This window comes from Piliocolobus tephrosceles, chromosome 9 (genome assembly GCF_002776525.5).
Source record: "Piliocolobus tephrosceles isolate RC106 chromosome 9, ASM277652v3, whole genome shotgun sequence".
NCBI classification, from domain to species: domain Eukaryota; kingdom Metazoa; phylum Chordata; class Mammalia; order Primates; family Cercopithecidae; genus Piliocolobus; species Piliocolobus tephrosceles.
Window position 1 is genome coordinate 90,749,232 of NC_045442.1, and position 20,460 is coordinate 90,769,691.

The 20,460-nt window shown below is 37.7% G+C and overlaps 1 protein-coding gene and 1 pseudogene across 1 annotated transcript; both read right to left on the reverse strand.

Moving 5' to 3' along the window:
- Positions 1–16,588: 16,588 nt before the first annotated feature.
- MTRNR2L7 (MT-RNR2 like 7) lies at positions 16,589–18,078 on the reverse strand. The gene has a single exon (XM_023188174.1). It carries the CDS (start codon positions 17,188–17,190, stop codon positions 17,116–17,118), a length of 75 nt encoding a protein of 24 aa, XP_023043942.1. The 5' UTR covers positions 17,191–18,078; the 3' UTR covers positions 16,589–17,115.
- A 1,607-nt stretch (positions 18,079–19,685) lies between these two features.
- Positions 19,686–19,819, reverse strand: LOC111523531 (annotated as a pseudogene).
- Between the last annotated feature and the right edge of the window lie 641 nt (positions 19,820–20,460).

The following is a 20,460-nucleotide window of genomic DNA, read 5'->3' on the forward strand; positions in this document are numbered from 1 at the left end:
CTAGAACTAGATGTACCATATGACCCAGCCATCCCACTACTGGGTATATACCCAAAGGATTATAAATTATTCTACTACAAAGACACATGCACACGTATGTTTATTGCGGCACTATTCACAATAGCAAAGACTTGGAATCAACCCAAATGTCCATCAGTGACAGACTGGATTAAGAAAATGTGGCACATATACACCATGGAATACTATGCAGCCATAAAAAAGGATGAGTTTGCGTCCTTTGTAGAGACATGGATGCAGCTGGAAACCATCATTCTTAGCAAATTATCACAAGAAGAGAAAACCAAACACCGCATGTTCTCACTCATAGGTGGGAACTGAACAATGAGCTCACTTGGACTCGGGAAGGGGAACATCACACACTGGGGCCTATCATGGGGAGGGGGGAGGGGGGAGGGATTGCATTGGGGAGTTATACCTGATATAAATGATGAATTGATGGGTGCTGACGAGTTGATGGGTGCAGCACACCAACATGGCACATGTATACATATGTAACCTGCACGTTATGCACATGTACCCTAGAACTTAAAGTATAAAAAAAAAAAAAAAAAAAAAAAAAAAGGAATGGAGTAGTCAAGTAAGAGTCTATTCTCTTTCTTTAACCACACACTATGGAGATCAACCTAGTTGCCATGGTTAAGCTTAGAACTTAATACTATAGCTACACAATAAAATATGTTTATGGTTTCTGTTTGTTTGTCTTTTAAAAATACAATCAGGTATCTATGAAATAAATGCAACTTGTCTGTGAAAGTCATTAATTATCATCATTACTATTTTAGACAATGATTGAATGCACCAGGACTTTACCTTAGAGTTTCCTAAAGAAGACCTTGCTAGAGCATTGACTATAGATTTATCATGCCATTGAAATTTTATATATTATACTAACTGATAAAGAGTTTATCCAACATTACCTTTAAAAGCCTATGATCATTTATTATTTTTTTTTAAAAAAGCATAATTTCAGACTAAGGCTACAATTCAAAGTCATGTTTCTCCCTAGTGAAAAAAAAATGTATTTGCTTTAAGTGATATTCTCATATATTAGGAGATTTATGTAGGAGTCAGTAAATGACTTTCAGCAATGCCCTGCTGTGATGAGCAGCCTCTGAAATGGCCCCAAATAATATTCGCTTCCTGGTACTCATGGCCTTGTGTAATTCCTCTTCTTAAATGTGTGGTGGACCTCGTGAATATGGCAAGAGTGCTAGGGTATCACTTTGGAGATTAGCTTATGAACACATTGTGATATCTGTCTGTCTTTCCCTATCTTGCTTTCTCACTGGCTTATGAGAAAAGCCAGTTTCCATGTTTTGAGCCACCTTGTGGAGAGCAGAGTGACAAGGACCCCATGTGACAAGGACCAGAGCTCTCTAGCCAACAGTCAGTGAGGACCCGAGGCCATCAATAGTCACATGAGGAAGCTAGAAGTGGAGCATCCCCCCCAGTCCAGCCTTAAGATGATGAGCGACCTGGTTGACAATGTTGGTTGCAGGCTCATGAGATTCAGAGGCACCTGGCTAACCTACACCTGGGCACCTGACCCACTAAACTGTAACATGAAGACTATTGTTGTGGGATAATTTTTTAGGGAACAGTACATATCTAATAAACCTGTTATTGTCAGTAACTCATATTTTATTGAGTTACATCCAATAACGGGGTATATAAATAGTGGATGCTGTAATCTTTGATCTTTAAGTAACAAAATATTATACTTTCGTGATTATATTTTTTTCTAACAGCTATTCTTTTCCAAGGAATGATAGAATGTTCTAATAGCTCTCAATTACATCCATCACTTACCTTAAATGCCAAACCAAACAAACAAACAAACAAACATACAACAAACCAGTAATTCCTATCTTTGGGCAACATGTAAAATATTATTACATAAAAAACTTTTAATCATACAGCATTTTAAAAATTAATTTCCTGTTTTGATACAATGTTCAACTATCTTTCCCACTTTACCACTTGCCATTTTACAATGTTACTGTAATAAAAAATCAGGAAATTATCAGCAAGTACTGTACTACACATTTGAATGGTATCTCTTCATTAGCAAATCAACACCCCAAGTATGGATATCTTTTTATTTTCAAGGATTCATTGGGCCCCGTAACTTTTATGTAAACAATAATAATTCTTTTTCAAGTGGATATTTCTCTGCAAAACTTGGTTTATGCATATTTGCAGAATTTTGCCAATAGTCATGCACTACATAATGACATTTGATATTTAGTCAGAGATGTACTATGGCGGTCTTGTAGGATTATAATGGATTTTTTTTTCTTTCTTTCTTTTTTTTTTTTTGAGACAGAATCTCACTCTGTTGCCCAAGGAGTAGCTGGGATTATAGGCGCGTGCCACCACACCTGCCTCATTTTTGTATTTTTAGTAGAGACAGAGTTTCACCATGTTGGCCAGGCTGATCTCAAACTCCTGATCTCAAGTGATCCGCCTGCCTCAGCCTCCCAAAGTGCTGGGATTATAGGTGTGAGCCACTGCACCCAGCTAGAGCTTTTATAATGTATCTTTACTGTACCTTTCCTATGTTTAGATACAGAAACACTTACCATTGTACTCCAATTGCCAGCAGTATTCAGTACAGTAACATGCTGTACAAGCGTGTACCCTAGGAGCTACAGGCTATACCATATAGCCTAGATGTGTAGGAGGCTATACCATCTAGGTTTGTGTAGATGCATTCTAGGATATTTGCACAAGAACAGAAGTTCCTAACAACACATTTCTCAGAAGGTATTTGTTGTTAAGTGAGTCATGGACTGTAGTTAGTTTAAACTGACCAATATTAAACATGCAGTGCTGTGCTCATAAACTGAGATAATGGCATAGTTTGAGGCCTGTGCATGTGCTGCATTCACAGCAGTCATATATGCTGGCAGGATTAGAGAAAGGCAAGTATATTAACAAATTCAGTGGAGTCATTAACTTGGAAATGGTTACAAAAGGCGGCAAGATCAGAAAAATAGTGTAAATTGCCTTTTAAAATTGAGTATTCTGAAAAAAGGCAGTTTTGAAAACCAGGAATAACATATTTAGTATTGGGAAGAAATCCTTGGATAGTAGCCTTAACAAAATAAATAAAGGAAAATAAGCTGAAAAGCAGGGGAAATATACTTTTATTTATATTTGAAGGGGTATGCTCTGTAATCAGTAATACAAGCAGTGAAGTAATGAACTATGAACTATTAGGTTTACAGAATATGCTAAAACTGTGAACATGGAGATCCAAGGGATGTAATTAATGGCAAGGTGATTCTTTTAGCTGAATGGCCTTACTGACCCATTAATGGTGGGAAATCAAATTTACTGTTTTTCAGTGTTTGTTATTGAGCTATAAATACTATTTCTCCAATTCCTGTGCCATAAAACACACATATATCTTAGATCAATCACTTGGGGCAGATGCATTTCTTATGGAACCATATTCTATATTATATCAAATTTTCTATCAGAAAAAAGTTTATAAACTAATTAGTTTATGAACATTAAGGTCAGTGAAGTATACTAGACTTAGTACTGTGTTGACAAAAACCTAATAGTTCATTACTTCCAATACTCACTTCTACTTTTACCAATGAAGAGTCTATCATCAACTTTTACCTTACTTAGCACCATGTCCAAATTAGCTGAGATAAATGCATACAAATGGATACAAGTGGATAATTAGTACCTGTGTGTGTGTGTGTGTGTGTGTGTGTGTGTGTGTTAGGTTGAATTTCTTGGTAACACAAAGTTGCCTTTACAGGTTTTCAAGGAAGGGCTCTTTGGAGAAGTGAAGATGGCAGGATGGGGCAGAGGAAGAAAGTGACCAACAACTTGGTTATAACTGAGGCCTCAGCTCACCCAGAGGAAGCTTCAGTGGGTCTTTGAAGTGAGCCCACATTGAAGCACAGGGAACTTCGCTAGTGCCTCTCAGCTCTCACCACCCCACCTTATGTGGGACAGCATGGTTAGAGTTGGCTAAGGTTAGTTATTTCCTCTCCAGAGATATCCTATCCAGATCTGGATAGGATCTGGAAATCTGGATAGATTTCCTATCCAGAGATACTGGAATTGAGTATTTCCCTTCTCCCGTGTGGAAGTCTAAAGGAGTGGAAGTTAACTATTTACTTTCTGTCATATGGAAGCTCAAACAGGCTGGAATTACGTATTTACCTTCCCCAAGTTGACTAGGCGCTGATAAAATCCCAATAATTTAGACTTTGGTAAAATAGTTTACCTTAAGGGCAGGTCTTGATAATAACAGAATAAACGATGATATATTCATACTGATTTTTTTTCTCCTTTCCCTGGCAAAAGCATAAGGAAATTTTTAACTGATATTCATTGTGAGGCCCTGATAGTGCTTCTGGAAATAAGAGTTGCAAAAGTGTGACGGTCCTTCTTAGACTGGACACTTTTGGAGTTTTTGACTCTGAAACTTATTATCTCTGAGCCTCCAGCAATTTGCCAATTACAGCTTAGGGTTTCCTACCCCAGTACTAATTCCTGCAGTGGCTCCTGCTCATGGATTTCTGTCCCAGTAGATTATGATTCTCTGTGCTCACCTCTCCGTTTCTTCAATTTGAGAAGCAGAGATTGGTCCTGTAATCTCACTTCTCTAAAAGATCTAGAAAGGGTTGTTGATTTTTCATTGTGTTCAGTTTTTCACCTGTTGTTAGGATGGGATATATATACCCAGGCTTATATACCAGATAAGAACAATAATATCTTTTTTGAATGCCCATTATCTTTCCCCTAAGGACTATAAGTTCACTTAGTTATCTCCATAGTTTCCTTGGGCCTGGGTTCCTCTGGCTGCAACCCCAACCTTACTATCTGCTACAGTTTGGGTATGCTCCCCAACATTTCTGTGTTGGAAATGTAATCCCCAATGCAGCAGTGTTGGAATGTAGAGCCTAATGGGAGGTGATTGGGTCATGGGTGCACTACCCTTATAAATGGATTGATTCTGTTATCATCAGAGTGGGTTTGTTATTTAGGGAGTGGTTTCCTTACAAGAAGATGAGTTTGGTCCCTTCTTGCTCCCTGTCTCTCAGGCTCTCTTTCACACTTTTGCCTTCTGCCATGGGAAGATGCAACAGGAAGGCCCTCAACAAATGCCAGCTCCTCAGTCTTGGACTTCCCAGACTCCAGAACCATAAGCCAATAAACCATAAGCCAGTAAATTTACATTTATTATAAATTACCTATTCTGTTGTATTCTGTTATAGCAGCACAAAACAAACAAAGACACCATGTATTACCATTGATTTTACCAAACTTTTTTTCTGACAGTTAAGTACCAGCTCCTGGCATCTGTTATTTCATCCCCTTTGACTCAAGTTACACAACTCTTGATAATATTGCCTCCCAGCAGCCCTGGACTCCAGTAGAAAACCACAACTGAATATCTCAATGACATTCGTGTTTCTTTTACTGTCATATTTCTTATTGTTTTGGAGAATGGAGTTTCCTCTGGCCTTTCCCAAGAAAATAGTTAACTGGTGGAATTTCCTGATTTGTTGTATTCTGACATACCCATTTTTTCTACCTTTTGGTTGTTTTATTCATCATGTGCCATGGCATTTCTGATATTTCTTCTTCACTTTGTGTGAGCTATCACTGTCTCCAGTATTCCACAGTCTGTCTCACCAGTGTGTTGACAATGTCTCCTAGGCTCTTCCTGGGGTAATAAATCCTGTAAAATTGGAGAGTGCTCTATATTTATGAACTCTACCTTCTCCAGTTTTGTATTCTGTACCATGTAATCCAGCATTCTCAGAATCCAAGGCTTTAAAGGTAGATCTTGAGATAGGGACAGGAATTGTCATAAAGGCACCTGCCTCATTTGCGACTTCTGCATGATCTGTATCTAAGATGTGCTATGTTTTGCTTTGTTTGTTGTTTTCTTTCCAAGGAGGTATATGCTTTGATAAGGGGAGGTAGATGATTTTATCACATCCAGTAGGTTTAAGGGAATGTGGGAGTTCAAGATTTTGAGTTGCATATACCCAGGTATTTCAGTCTCAAGTCTCAGTATCTCAGTATTTCCCTATTTGGGCACTCACATTGGCATATGAGACATGGTCAGCCTTTCTCTGAAGCTTTATTACTCCTCAAATTAAATCCTGAGCCTGCTTTTCTGCCCTGCTTGCCTTTTAGCTATACAAAACTCACATCAAGAACATCTTCTGACTTTCATATTTTGTCTAAATTAGTAATTAACTTCCCCAATCTGACATTATCTCTTTTAGCAAATCGTTGGTACTTAGTAATAGCTACCAACCTCCCAAATCCTCATATGCATCATTTCCTTTACTGTGGATATATTTCAACAGACAGAACATCTCCTTTCACTAAGATTCTCCCTCAGAGAAGGTTTACATTAGTGGAAGTCTAAAGAGTTTGACTTCTGCACAATAGTAGTTATCCATGCACTATCTATTAAAAGTAAGGCTCTTTACTGTCCAGCAGCCAGGCCCAAAATTATATTTCAGAGTTTGCTACTTAGAATCACTTCTGAAATCAGGAATCTGAATCTGAGACAGAGAATTTGCTATAATGGACACTGTGTCTGCTACCTGGATCCTTGCTTACAGACCAAGGCACCCGTTGCCCTAATTGCCAAGAGTGTTGCCCGCTGATGACTCAAAGGGAAGTCTTTTCCCAAGATTTTCCTTCTGCTGAAAAGAGCTGCCTCACCCAAATCTATGGGCCTTTGTCAGGGGCAGCCTACATTCTGTGAGTGCTCTAGGTGAAGGTACAAGGGCCTAGATCCCTTGCCTTGATTCAGTAAGACTTTAAAAGGCTATCCCAGATCTGAACTCCCTGGAATTAGATAAAGCTTTAATTGCAATTGCATCACAGTTCAACTTTTTCCTCCACTCTTACTTCCCTAAAGGTATTGTTACTGAGGACACTCATCAATAAAAACTTTTGCATACAAATTCCTGCTTCCCAGGATTACATGGCTAAGACAAGTGCAATAAATTTGTTAGAAAGCGCTCTGGAGAAATATAAGGAGTAGAGGAAGGCAGGATTAGACAAGGGAAAAGGTTGACCTCTGGGGCATCTTCAAATTTAACATTAGGGATTCCTATGGGGAACTTTGTAGCTATAGCTAGAACTGCCCCTCAGAATTTTGTTAAATTGTCATAAGGGGGTCACTGACAGTGACTGGCCATTGTTGTCACTTAGGAAAGATCATGCTTGAGTGAAGCAGTTCTGAAGTTGAGAACAACTTTCCAATGAGAGACACAACTGTGAGCATCAGGAACAAATATTTCTACAAGCTGAGTAATGAGTTCACTGACTCAAAAGCAATTTTGAGAGAGTGCCAGGTGTTCACTATAGTGTATTATTGTATACATTTTAATATTTCCATATTAGCTAACAATACTAAAATGTATATAGATTATAAATAATCATAAGCAAAACTCAATATGAGCCTTTCTGCCCTTAAGAGCTATATGCATTATTAGTCTAGCTAACAGTCTATCAATCTTATTTATTCTTCAAAATACAAACTTCTGATTTTGTCGATCTTTTATCTAGTTTCTTGTGTCTCAGTTTTATTCTGTTCAGCTCTAAATTGGTTATTTCTTTTCTTCTGCTAGCTTTGGAGTTGATGCTCTTGTTTCGCTATTTCCTCTAAATGTGATGTTAGGGAGGCATGTGGCCAGGCACTAGTGTGTGTGCACCATCTTCCACCCCCTGCCCCCCTAAAAAATAAAAATTAAAAATTAAATGTGATGCTAAGTTGTTAACTTGTGACCTTTCTATCTTTTTGATGTGCACGTGTAGTACTATAAACTTTCCTTTTAAGGCGGCTATAACTGTTTCCCAGGTATTCTGATATGTTGTATCTTTGTTTTCTTTAGTTTCAAGGAATTCTTGGATTCTGCCTTAATTTCATTCATTGTTTACACAGAAGTCATTCAGAAGTACGTTGTTTAATTTCCACTTAATTTTATGGTTTTGAGTAATCTTCTTAGTATTGATTTTTGTCTTTGTTGTGCTATGGTCTCAGAGTGTAGTTGGTATGATTTGACTTTCTTAAATTTGCTGAGAATTGTTTTATGGCCAATTGTGTAGTCAATTCTAGAGTATGTGCCATATGCGGAAGAGAAGAAAGTATATTCTGTTGTTTGGAGGTGGAGAGTTTTGTAGATGTCTGTTAGGTCTATTTACCCAAGTGTTTAATCCAGATCCCAAATATCTTTGTTAGTGTTCTGCCTTGATGATCTGTCTAATACTTGGCACTTTTGTCTCACACAGTGACATGTTGAAGTCTCCCACTGTTATTGTGTGGTTATCTGAGTCTCTTCATAGGTCTCTAAGAACTTGTTTTATGAATCTGGGTGCTCCTGTGTTGGCTTCATGTATATTTATTTTCATATATATACATATATATGTTTTATTTTAAAATATTGTGAGTACATAGTAGGCATATGTATTTATGGGATACATGACTTATTTTGGTACAGGCATGAAATGCATAATAATCACATCATGGAAAATTGCATATCCAAACCCTCAAGCATTTATCCTTTGTATTACAAAAAATCCAATTACATCTCTTAGTTGTTTTTAAATGTATGATTAAATTATTATTGAGTATAGTCTCCCTTTTATGCTATCAAGTATAGGGCGTTTTTTTTTTTTTTTTTTTTTTTTTTTAGGTTCTAGACACTGCGATCTGGATGTTTATTTTTACCTTTTCATTTACATTTACATTTACAATTTCTTTTTTTCTCTTCAACTTTTATTTTAAGGTCTAGTGTACATGTGCAGGATATGCAGGTTTGTTACATAGGTAAATGTGTGCCATGGTGATTTGCTGCATAAATCAACCTATAATCTAGGTATTAAGCCCAGCATCCATTAGTTATTCCCAATACTCTCCCTCTCCCCCCACCCCCACAGGCCTCAGTGTGTGTTTTCCCCTCCCTGTGTCCATGTGTTTTTATTAGTTTTTTTTTTTTATTTTTTTATTATTATACTTTAAGTTCTAGGGTACCTGTGCACAATGTGCAGGTTTGTTACATATGTATACATATGCCCTGTTGGTGTGCTGCACCCATCAACTCGACAGCACCCATCAACTCGTCATTTACATCAGGTATAACTCCCAATGCAATCCCTCCCCCCTACCCCTTCCCACAATAGGTCCCAGTGTGTGATGTTCTCCTTCCCATGTCCAAGTGATCTCATTGTTCAATTCCCACCTATGAGTGAGAACATGTGGTGTTTGGTTTTCTGTTCTTGTGATAGTTTGCTGAGAATAATGGTTTCCAGTTGCATCCATGTCCCTACAAAGGACACGAACTCATCCTTTTTTATGGCTGCATAGTATTCCATGGTGTATATGTGCCACATTTTCTTAATCCAGTCTGTCACTGATGGACATCTGGGTTGATTCCAAGTCTTTGCTATTATAAATAGTGCCGCAATAAACATACGTGTGCATGTGTCTTTATAGCAGCATGATTTATAATCCTTTGGGTATATCCCCAGTAATGGGATGCCTGAGTCATATGGTATTTCTAGTTCTAGATCCTTGAGGAATCGCCATACTGTTTTCCACAATGGTTGAACTAGTTTACAATCCCACCAACAGTATAAAAGTGTTCCTATTTCTCCACATCCTCTCCAGCACCTGTTGTTTCCTGACTTTTTAATGATTGCCATTCTAACTGGTGTGAGATGGTATTTCATTGTGGTTTTGATTTGCATTTCTCTGATGGCCAGTGATGATGAGCATTTTTTCATGTGTGTGTTGGCTGCATACATGTCTTCTTTTGAGAAGTGTCTGTTCATATCCTTTGCTCACTTTTTGATGGGGTTGTTTCTTTTTTTCTTGTAAATTTGTTTTAGTTCTTTGTAGGTTCTGGATATTAGCCCTTTGTCAGATGAGTAGATTGCAAAAATTCTCTCCCATTCTATAGGTTGCCTGTTCACTCTGATGGTAGTTTCTTTTGCTGTGCAGAAGCTCTTTAGTTTAATTAGATCCCATTTGTCAATTTTTGCTTCTGTTGCCATTGCGTTTGGTGTTTTAGACAGGAAGTCCTTGTGCATGCCTATGTCCTGAATGGTATTACCTAGGTTTTCTTCTAGGGTTTTTATGGTTTTAGGTCTAATGTTTAAGTCTCTAATCCATCTTGAATTAATTTTCGTATAAGGAGTAAGGAAAGGATCCAGTTTCAGCTTTCTACTTGCAGTTAGCCGATTTTCCCAGCACCATTTACTATATAGGGTATCCATTCCCCATTTCTTGTTTTTGTCAGGTTTGTCAAAGATCTGATGGCTGTAGATATGTGGTATTATTTCTCAGGGCTCTGTTCTGTTCCATTGGTCTATATCTCTGTTTTGATACCAGTATCATGCTGTATTGGTTACTGTAGCCTCGTAGTGTAGTTTGAAGTCAGGTAGCATGATGCCTCCAGCTTTGTTCTTTTGACTTAGGATTGTCTTGGCAATGCGGGCTCTTTTTTGGATCCATATGAATTTTAAAGCAGTTTTTTTCCAATTCTGTGAAGAAAGTCATTGGTAGCTTGATGGGGATGACATTAAATCTATAAAATACCTTGAGCAATATGGCCATTTTCACAATATTGATTCTTCCTATCCATGAGCATGGAATGTTCTTCCATTTGTTTGTGTCCTCTTTTATTTCACTGAGCAGTGGTTTGTAGTTCTCCTTGAAGAGGTCCTTCACATCCCTTGTAAGTTGGATTTCTAGGTATTTTATACTCTTTGAAGCTATTGTGAATGGGAGGTCATTCACGATTTGCCTCTCTGTTTGTCTTGTTGGTGGATAAGAATGCTTGTGATTTTTGCACATTGATTTTGTATCCTGAGACTTTGCTGAAGTTGCTTATCAGCTTAAGGAGATTTTGGGCTGAGATTATGGGGTTTTCTTTATATACAATCATGTCATCTGCAAACAGAGACAATTTGACTTCTTCTTTTCCTAACTAAATACACTTTATTTCTTTCTCTTGCCTGATTGCCGTAGCCAGAACCTCCAACACTATGTTGAATAGGAGTGGTGAGAGATGACATCCATGTCTAGTGCCAGTTTTCAAAGGGAATGCATCCAGTTTTTGCCCATTTGGTATGATATTGGCTGTGGGTTTGTCATAAATAGCTCTTATTATTTTGAGATATGTTCCATCAATATCAAATTTATTGAGAGTTTTTAGCATGTTGAATTTTGTCAAAGGCCTTTTCTGCATCTATTGAGATAATAATTTGGTTTTTGTCTTTGGTTCTGTTTATATGCTGGATTATGTTTATTGATTCGCGTATGTTGAACCAGCCTTGCATCCCAAGGATGAAGCCCACTTGATCATGGTGGATAAGCTTTTTCATGTGCTGCTGGATTCGGTGTGCCAGTATTTTATTGAGGATTTTTGCATCCATGTTCATCAGGGATACTGGTCTAAAATTCTCTTTTTTTGTTGTGTCTCTGCCAGGCTTTGGTATCAGGATGATGTTGGCCTCATAAAATGAGTGAGGGAGGATTCCCTCTTTTTCTATTGTTTGGAATAGTTTCAGAAGGAATGGTAACAGCTCCTCCTTGTACTTCTGGTAGAATTTGGCTGTGAATCCATCTGGTCCTGCCTTTTTTTGGTTGGTAGGCTGTTAATTATTGCCTCAATTTCAGAGTCTGCTATTTGTCTATTCAGGGATTCAACTTCCTGGTTTAGTCTTGGGAGAGTGTAAGTGTCCAAGAAATTATCCATTTCTTCTAGGTTTTCTAGTTTATTTGTGTAGTGGTATTTATAATATTCTCTGATGATAGTTTGTGTTTCTGTGGGGTCAGTGGTGATATCCCATTTATCATTTTTTATTGTATCTATTTGATTCTTCTCTCTTTTCTTCTTTATTAGTCTTGCTAGTGGTCTATCAATTTTGTGGATCTTTTCAAAAAACCAGCTCCTGGATACATTGATTTTTTGAAAGGTTTTATGTGTCTCTATCTCCTTCAGTTCTGCTCTGATCTTAGTTATTTCTTGCCTTCTGCTAGCTTTTGAATGTGTTTGCTCTTGCTTCTCTAGTTCTTTTAATTGTGATGTTAGGGTGTCAATTTTTGATCTTTCCTGCTTTCTCTTGTGGGCATTTAGTGCTATAAATTTCCCTCTACACACTGCTTTAAATGTGTCCCAGAGATTCTGGTATGTTGTATGTTTGTTCTCATTGATTTCAAAGAACATGTTTATTTCTACCTTCGTATCATTATGTACCCAGTATTCATTCAGAAGCAAGTTGTTCAGTTTCCATGTAGTTGAGCGGTTTTGATTTTCTCAGTCCTGAGTTCTAGTGTGATTGCACTGTGGTCTGAGAAACAGTTTGTTAAAATTTCTGTTTTTGTACATTTGCTGAAGAGTGCTTTACTTCCAACTATGTGGTCAATTTTGGAATAAGTGCGAGGTGGTGCTGAGAAGAATGTATATTCTGTTGATTTGGAGTGGAGAATTCTGTAGATGTCTATTAGGTCCGCTTGGTGCAGAGTTGAATTCAATTCCTGGATATTCTTGTTAACTTTCTGTCTCATTGATCTGTCGAATGTTGACAGTGGGGTGTTGATGTCTCCTATTATTATTGTATGGAAGTCTAAGTCTCTTTGTAATTCTCTAACGACTTGCTTTATGAATCTGGGTGCTCCTGTATTGGGTGCATATATATTTAGGATAGTTAACGCTTCCTGTTGAATTGATCCCTTTACCATTATGTAATGGCCTTCTTTGTCTCTTTTGATCTTTGATGGTTTATAGTCTGTTTTATCTGAGACTAGGATTGCAACCCCTGCTTTTTGTTGTTTTCCATTTGCTTGGTAGCTCTTCTTCCATCTCTTTATTTTGAGCCTATGTGTGTCTCTGCATGTGAGATGGGTCTCCTGAATACAGCAAACTGGTGGGTCTTGATTCTTTATCCAATTTGCCAGTCCATGCCTTTTAATTGGAGCATTTAGTCCATTTACATTTAAGGTTAATATTGTTATGTGTGAACTTGATCCTGTCATTGTGATATTAGTTGGTTATTTTACTTGTTAGTTGAGGCAGTTTCTACTTAGCATCGATCGTCTTTACATTTTGGCATGTTTTTGCAATTGCTTGTACTGGTTGTTCCTTTCCATGTTTAGTGCTTCCTTAAGGGTCTCTTGTAGGGCATGCCTGGTGGTGACAAAATCTCTAAGCATTTGCTTGTCTGTAAAGGATTTTATGTCTCCTTCACTTATGAAACTTAGTTTGCCTGGATTTGAAAGTCTGGGTTGCAAATTCTTTTCTTTAAGAATGTTGAATATTGGCCCCCACTCTCTTCTGGCTTGTAGCATTTCTACTGAGAGATCTGATGTTAGTCTGATGGGCTTCCCTTTGTGGGTAACCCGACCTTTCTCTCTGGCCGCCCTTAACATTTTTTACTTCATTTCAACTTTGGTGAATCTCACAATTATGTGTTTGGAGTTGCTCTTCTCCAGGAGTATCTTTGAGGCATTCTCTGTATTTCCTGAATTTGAATGTTGGCCTGCCTTTCTAGGTTGGGGAAGTTCTCCTGGATGATATCCTGCAGAGTGTTTTCCAACTTGGTTTCATTTTCCCCCTCACTTTCAGGCACACCGATCAGACATAGATTTTTTCTTTTCACATGATCTCATACTTCTTGGAGGCTTTGCTCCTTTCTTTTTCCTCTTTTTTCTCTAGACTTCTCTTCTTGCTTCATTTCATTCACTTGATCTTCAAACATTGATACTCTTTCTTCCAGTTGATCGAGTCGGTTACTGAAGCTTGTGCATTTGTCACATAATTCTCATGTCATGGTTTTCATCTCTGTCAGTTTGTTTATGGCCTTCTCTGCATTGATTATTCTAGTTATCCATTCTTCCATTCTTTTTTCAAGATTTTTAGTTTCTTTGTGCTGGGTACATAGTTCCTCCTTTAGCACTGAGAAATTTGTTTGACTGAAGCCTTCTTCTCTCAACTCGTCAAAGTCATTCTCCGTCCAGCTTTGATCCATTGCTGGTGATGATCTTCATTCCTTTGGAGGGGGAAATGCGCTCTGATTTTTTGAATTTCCAGCTTTTCTCCCCTGCTTTTTCCCCACCTTTGTGGTTTTATCTGCCTTTAGTCTTTGATGCTGGTGACGTACTGATGGGGTTTTGGTGTGGGTGTCCTTTCTGTTTGTTAGTTTTCCTTCTAACAGTCAGAACCCTCAGATGCAGGTCTATTGGGGTTTGCCTGAGGTCCACTCCAGACCCTGTTTGCCTGGGTATCAGCAGCAGAGGCTGCAGAAGATAGAATATTGCTGAACAGCGAGTGTTGCTCTCTGATTCTTGCTCTGGAAACTTCATCTCAGAGGTGTGCCCAGCTGTGTGAGGTATGAGGTGTTGGTCTGCACCTCAGTTGAAAATGGAGAAATCACCTGTCTTCTATTTCACTCACGCTGGGAGCTGGAGGATGGAGCTGTTCCTATTCAGCCATCTTGCTCAGGATGCCATCCACAAGTATTAGATTTTATTCATTCTTTCTATATTTTGTATCCATTAACCATCCCCAACTCACTGTCGCCCTGTTCCCCACCCTTCCCAGCCTCTGGTAACCATCCTTCTACTCTCTATCCCCATTAATTCAATTGTTTTAATTTTTAGTTCCCACAAATAAGTGAGAATATGTGAAGTTTTTTTTCTGTGTCTGGCTTATTTCACTTAACATAATTACCTAGTTTCATCCATCCATTGTGTTGCAAATGACAGAATCTCATAATTTTTATGGCTAAATAGTACTGCATTGTGTATACATACCACATTTTCTTTATCCATTCATCTGTTCATGAACACTTGGGTTGCTTCCAAATCATGACTATTGTGAATAATGCTGCAATAAACATGGGAGTGCAGATATCATTTTGATATACTGATTTCTTTTGTTGTGGGTATATAACTAGGAGTGCAATGGCTGAATCATAAAGTACCTCTATTTTCAGATTTTTGATAAACTTCCAAATTTTTCTCCAAAGTGTTTGTACTAATTTACATTCCCCCCAACAATGTGCAAGGGTTCCCTTTTCTCCACATCCTTGCCTGCATTTACTATTGCCTGACTTTTGGATAAAAACCATCTTAATTGTGATGAGGTGATATCTCAATGTAGTTTTCATTTGCATTTCTCTGATGATCAATGATGGTGAGCACTTTTTCATAGCCCTGTTTGTCATTTGTATATCTTCTTCTGAGAAATGTCTATTCAAACTTGTTTTCCCATTTTTAAATCAGATTATTAGATATTTTCCATTTATTTACTCCTCTTGTCTAATTGCTCCAGCTAGACATTCAGTACTACATTAAATTATAGTAGTGAAAGTGGACATCCTTGTTGTGTTCCAAATCTAAGAGGAAAGATTTTAGTTTTTCCCCATTCAGTATGATGTTACCTGTGAGTCTGTCACATATTGCTTTTAGTATGTTAAGGTATATTCCTTTTACACTCAGTTTTGGGGATAATTAAGTATTCTTATTGAATTGAACTCTTTACCATATGTAATGCTGTTCTTTATCTTTTTTGATTGTTGTTGGTTTAAAGTCTGTTTTGTCTGAAATTAGAATAGCAGCTCCTGCTTTTATTTGTTTTTCATTTGCTTGGTAGACTTGTCTTTATCCTTTACTTTGAGCCTATAGGTGTAATTGCAGGTAAGATGGGTCTCTTGAAGACAGCACACATTTTGCTCTTGCTTCTTTATCCAGCTTGCCATTCTATGCCTTTTCATTGGTGCACTTAGCTTATTTACATTCAAGGTTAATATTGATATGTGTGGATTTGATTCTGTTATTATGTTGTTACCTGGTTATTAAGCAGACTTTATTGTGTAGCTCCTTTACAGTGTTAACAGCTTTCATGGAAGCATTTTCATAGAAGTGTGGAGATAAATCATATTATGGCTAGATGCCATGATGGTAGGAGCAGTCATAAGAATTATTGTATTGTGATAAGTGTATGTAAGTTAAATGAGCCACTTATCAGTAGGACTGATAATAGGATAATGGCTAGGGTGACCTCATATGAAATTGTCTGGGCCATAGCTCATAATGCATGGATTAGTGCATATTTTGAATTAGATGCTCATCCTGATCATAGAATAGAGTAGATGGTTAGGCTTGATGTGGCTAGCATAAATAGGAGGCCTATATTAAAATTAATTAGATGATCTGGTATAGGGAGGGGGTTCATAAGAGGAGAGCAATAGAAAGGGCTATTGTTGGAGCAATAATATAAAGAATAATAGTAGATGGTGAGGGCTGTAAGAGTTCTTTGTTGTTCTTTATTCCATCAGCAAATGGTTGAAGCAGCCCATAGGGACCTACAATGTTGGGTCCTTTGCATAGTTGTATGTAGCCTAAGATTTCTCATTTGATGAGCGTAAGGAATGCTTTAGTGATAAGAGTGGGGATAATGAGTAGGAGAAGGTTAATTATAGCTTGTAGTTAAGAAGAGGGGTTCAACTTCTGATTACAAAGTTTTAAGATTTGTCCAATTGCTGGGCTCTGCCATCTTAACAAACCCTGTTCGTGGGTAGGGTGTGTGATGATTTTTTTAGAATGAGATAGCCTCCTCTATGGAGCGAGGGCACTTTATGAAAGGGACCCTATTTCTCTTGTCTTTTCATGCTAGGAGAAATGTTAAATAGACAGAAACCAACCTGGATTATACTGGTCTGAACTCAGATCATGTTAATCGACTTTAATCATTGAACAAACGAACCCTTAATAGTGGCTACACTATTAGGATGTCCTGATTTAACATCAAGGTCATAAACCCTATTGTCAATGTGAACTCTAGAATGGATTGTGCCGTTATCCCTAGGGTACCTTATTCTGTTGATCAAATTATTGGGTCAATATGTATTAACTCACCTAGACTAGTGTGGTCTTAGTGTAGGTTGCTCAGAGGTTGAATTATGCTCCAAGGTCACCCCAACCAAAATTTTTAATGCAGGAATAGTAGGCTATAGCCTGTAGGCTTGTTTAAGTTTTAATTTGCATTAATGAATGAAAGCTCTGCAGGATCTTCTTGTCTTATTTGTTTATATCTGCCTCTTCATGGATAGGTCAATTTCACTGATTAAAAGTAAGAGACAGCCGAACCCTCCTGCAGCCATTCACACAAGTCCCTATTTAGGGAACAAGTGATTATGTTACTTTTGCACGGTCAGGATACTGCGGCCATTGAACAAATGTCACTGGGCAGGCAGTGCCTCAAATACTGGTAATGCTAGAGGTATGCTTTTGGTAAACAGGTGGGGTGTGATTTGCCAAGTTCCTTTTACTTTTTGTAATCTTTCCTTACAGCATACCTGTGTTGGGTTAACAGTGTAAATAATAGGGTGTTTATTATATTGTTTATTAATATTAGGCTGTTAACTGTCAGTGGATTATTCTGGTCTGATGTAAGCTTATGCAATGGAGAACGTCTTCACGTTACTTATACTAACATTATTGCTTCTATTAAGTAATAGATTAGTCCAATGTGATGTTAGGAATTCGGTAGAGTGATTAGAATTTAAGATAGTTAGACGTTAAGCTTAAACACTTTCTTAATTGTTGGCTGCTTTTGGGCCAACTGTGGTGGTAGTATTTTTTATTCTCTGTAGGAAGGTTGTTTCCTAGGGTCTAAAGATCTGTCCCTCTTTAGACTAACAGTTAAACTTACAGGTAGATTAAGTAATTCTGTGGGTGAGCTTCAAGTTGAACTAAGAGTCTATCTTGGACAACCAGCTATCACCAGGCTCCTTAGGCTTATCACTTCTACTCATGAATCTTTCCACTATTTTGCCACATAGGTGAGTGTGCTCTTTCAGCTGTTCTTGGGTAGCTTGGCTGGTTTCGGGGAACTTGCTATAGTTCTCTGTGTAAAGTTATTTCTGGTTAATACATTATGCAGAAGGAAGGTATAAGGGCTTGTCTTTGCTTTTTAGTGCTTGATACAGTTCTTTCATCTTTCCCTTAAGGTATTATGTCTATTGTGCCAGGGTAAAAATTTCTATTGCCTATACTTTTGTTTAAGGTAAATGGTTTGATTAAGATAGTTTGACAATATTTTCAGAGAAGCGTGTAGTTAAGTTTCATAGAATGTCTATGTAGTTAAGTGTGTTTTTGTGGTGGCCAGTAACAGTCTTTTGTTTTCATATTGAGCACTCCCTTAAAGATCTCTTATTGCTCTACCGTAAAGATACATCCTTATGTATGTTCATCACAGTACCATTCACAACAGCAAAGATGTGGAATCAACCTAAATGCCCATCAAGTGTAGACTGGATCAAGAAAATTTGGTCATATACACCATGACATACTATGTGCCCATAAAAAAGTATGAGATAATGTTTTTTGCAGCAGCAGCATGCATGGAGCTGGAGGCCATTATCTCAAGTCAACAGAAAACCAAATAATGCATGTTCTCACTTATAATTAGAAGCTAAACATTGAGTACACATGAACACAAATAAAGGAAAAATAGATATTGGGGCCTACTTGAGGGTAAAGGGTGGAGGAGAGAAAGGATCTAAAAACTATCTGTCGGGCACTATGCTTATTACTTGAGTGACAAAATAATCAGTACACCAATCCCCAAGGAAGTGCAATTTACCTAGATTACAAACCTGAACATGTATCCCCTGAAACTAAAATAAATTAAAAATCAAAAATCCATAAGCATAACCAAGTACCAATTGTAATACTTTAGAAAAATGTAATAATTTATTGGGGAAGCAGAGTTTTTCATTTTTGTTTGTTTGTTTTGTTGTTTGTTTCTGGAGTTGCCCAGGCTGGAGTGTAGTGGCGCAATCTCAGCTCACTGCAAGCTCTGCCTCCCAGGTTCACGCCATTCTCCTGCCTCAACCTCCCAAGTAGGTGCCCGCCACCATGCCGGACTAATTTTTTGTATTTTTAGTAGAGATAGGGTTTCACCGTGTTAGCCAGGATGGTCTCGATCTCCTGACCTTGTAATCCACCTGCCTCGGCCTCCCAAGATATCTTCTCTTAACTATAGCTCTGACCTGATTTATGAGCAATTGCACCATATCATATGTGATGGTTAATTTTATGTGTCATTTTGGGTAAGCTATAGTACCAATATATTTGGCCAAATACCACCAGTCTAGATATTGCTGTGAAGATATTTTTTAGATACAGTAAAGAGTTAAATCAGTGGACTTGGAGTAAAGCAGATTACCTTCCATAATGTTGTAGGCATCATCCAATCAGTTGAAGGCTGTAAAAGAAAAAGACGAGGTCCCCAGAGGAAGAGGAAATTCTGCCTCCAAACTCAAGCTGCACCATCAGCTTTTTCCTAGGTCTTTAGCCTGCTGACTTGCCCTGAAGATCTCAGACTTCGACTTGCTAACCTTTTGCACTGAGTCACAACACATGAGCCAATTCATTAAAGTAAATATTAAAGTACATCTCTGTAGGTACGTAGGTAGGTAGATAGAACACACATACTCACTCACACACACATACACATACTTACGCATGTGTGAGTGTGTATATATGTATATACACATATATGAGCTTTTCTGGTGTTTATGTTGCTTAAGGATCTTTATGCTTCTTAAATCTGTGACTTAATGTGTTCTACCAGTTTCAAAAAATTATCTCTTCACGTATTTCTTTTAGCCATAAAACATCTGCTAAAGGGCTAAAAGAAATAAAATTTTAAGCACACTTGCACCCCAAACGCACACAGAAATACTAGTAACAAACTGTAGAAATGAACCCTGAAAGTATAATCTTGAAATACTAAGAGTTCTTCAGAGTCATATGTCTAGGTGGAGGGAAGGGAAGGAAAAACTGAAAGTACTAAATCTAAAAGAAGGTCATGAAAGAGAGCAAAAGGAACACAAAAGGTAGTCAATAGAAAACCATAGTAAAGAGTTCATTTAAATTCACTGAAGAAAACAAAATGATGGGAAAAAAATGTATCGGGCAAAAGCTAGCTTGAAAGAAACCTTGTATGGCTATACTATATGGCACAAAGTATACCTGAAAGAATAAACATTGGTATTGACAAAAAGGACTTTTATGAGTCTAAAGTAATCAACTAAAAGATGTATAATTCTACATTTGCATGCTCCTAATAGTATAGTCACAAAATAAGTAAACTCAGAACTTTCAGAAATAAAAAGAGAGGCACATCTGCAGTCATAGTTGGTGATTTTCACACACTTGACTCAGTAATTGATAAAATATTTTGGTGTGGATAGAACTTGCATATGCTGTTGGTTAGAGAGTAAATTGGAACAGTCACTTTAAAAGACTCTGACATTGTTCATTGAAGTTGAATATACACGTAGTCTATGGCCAGAGATTTTCCTCAAAGGATATTGCCAATAGAATATCAAGAAATATGTACAAATGTTTACAGAAGCTATAGT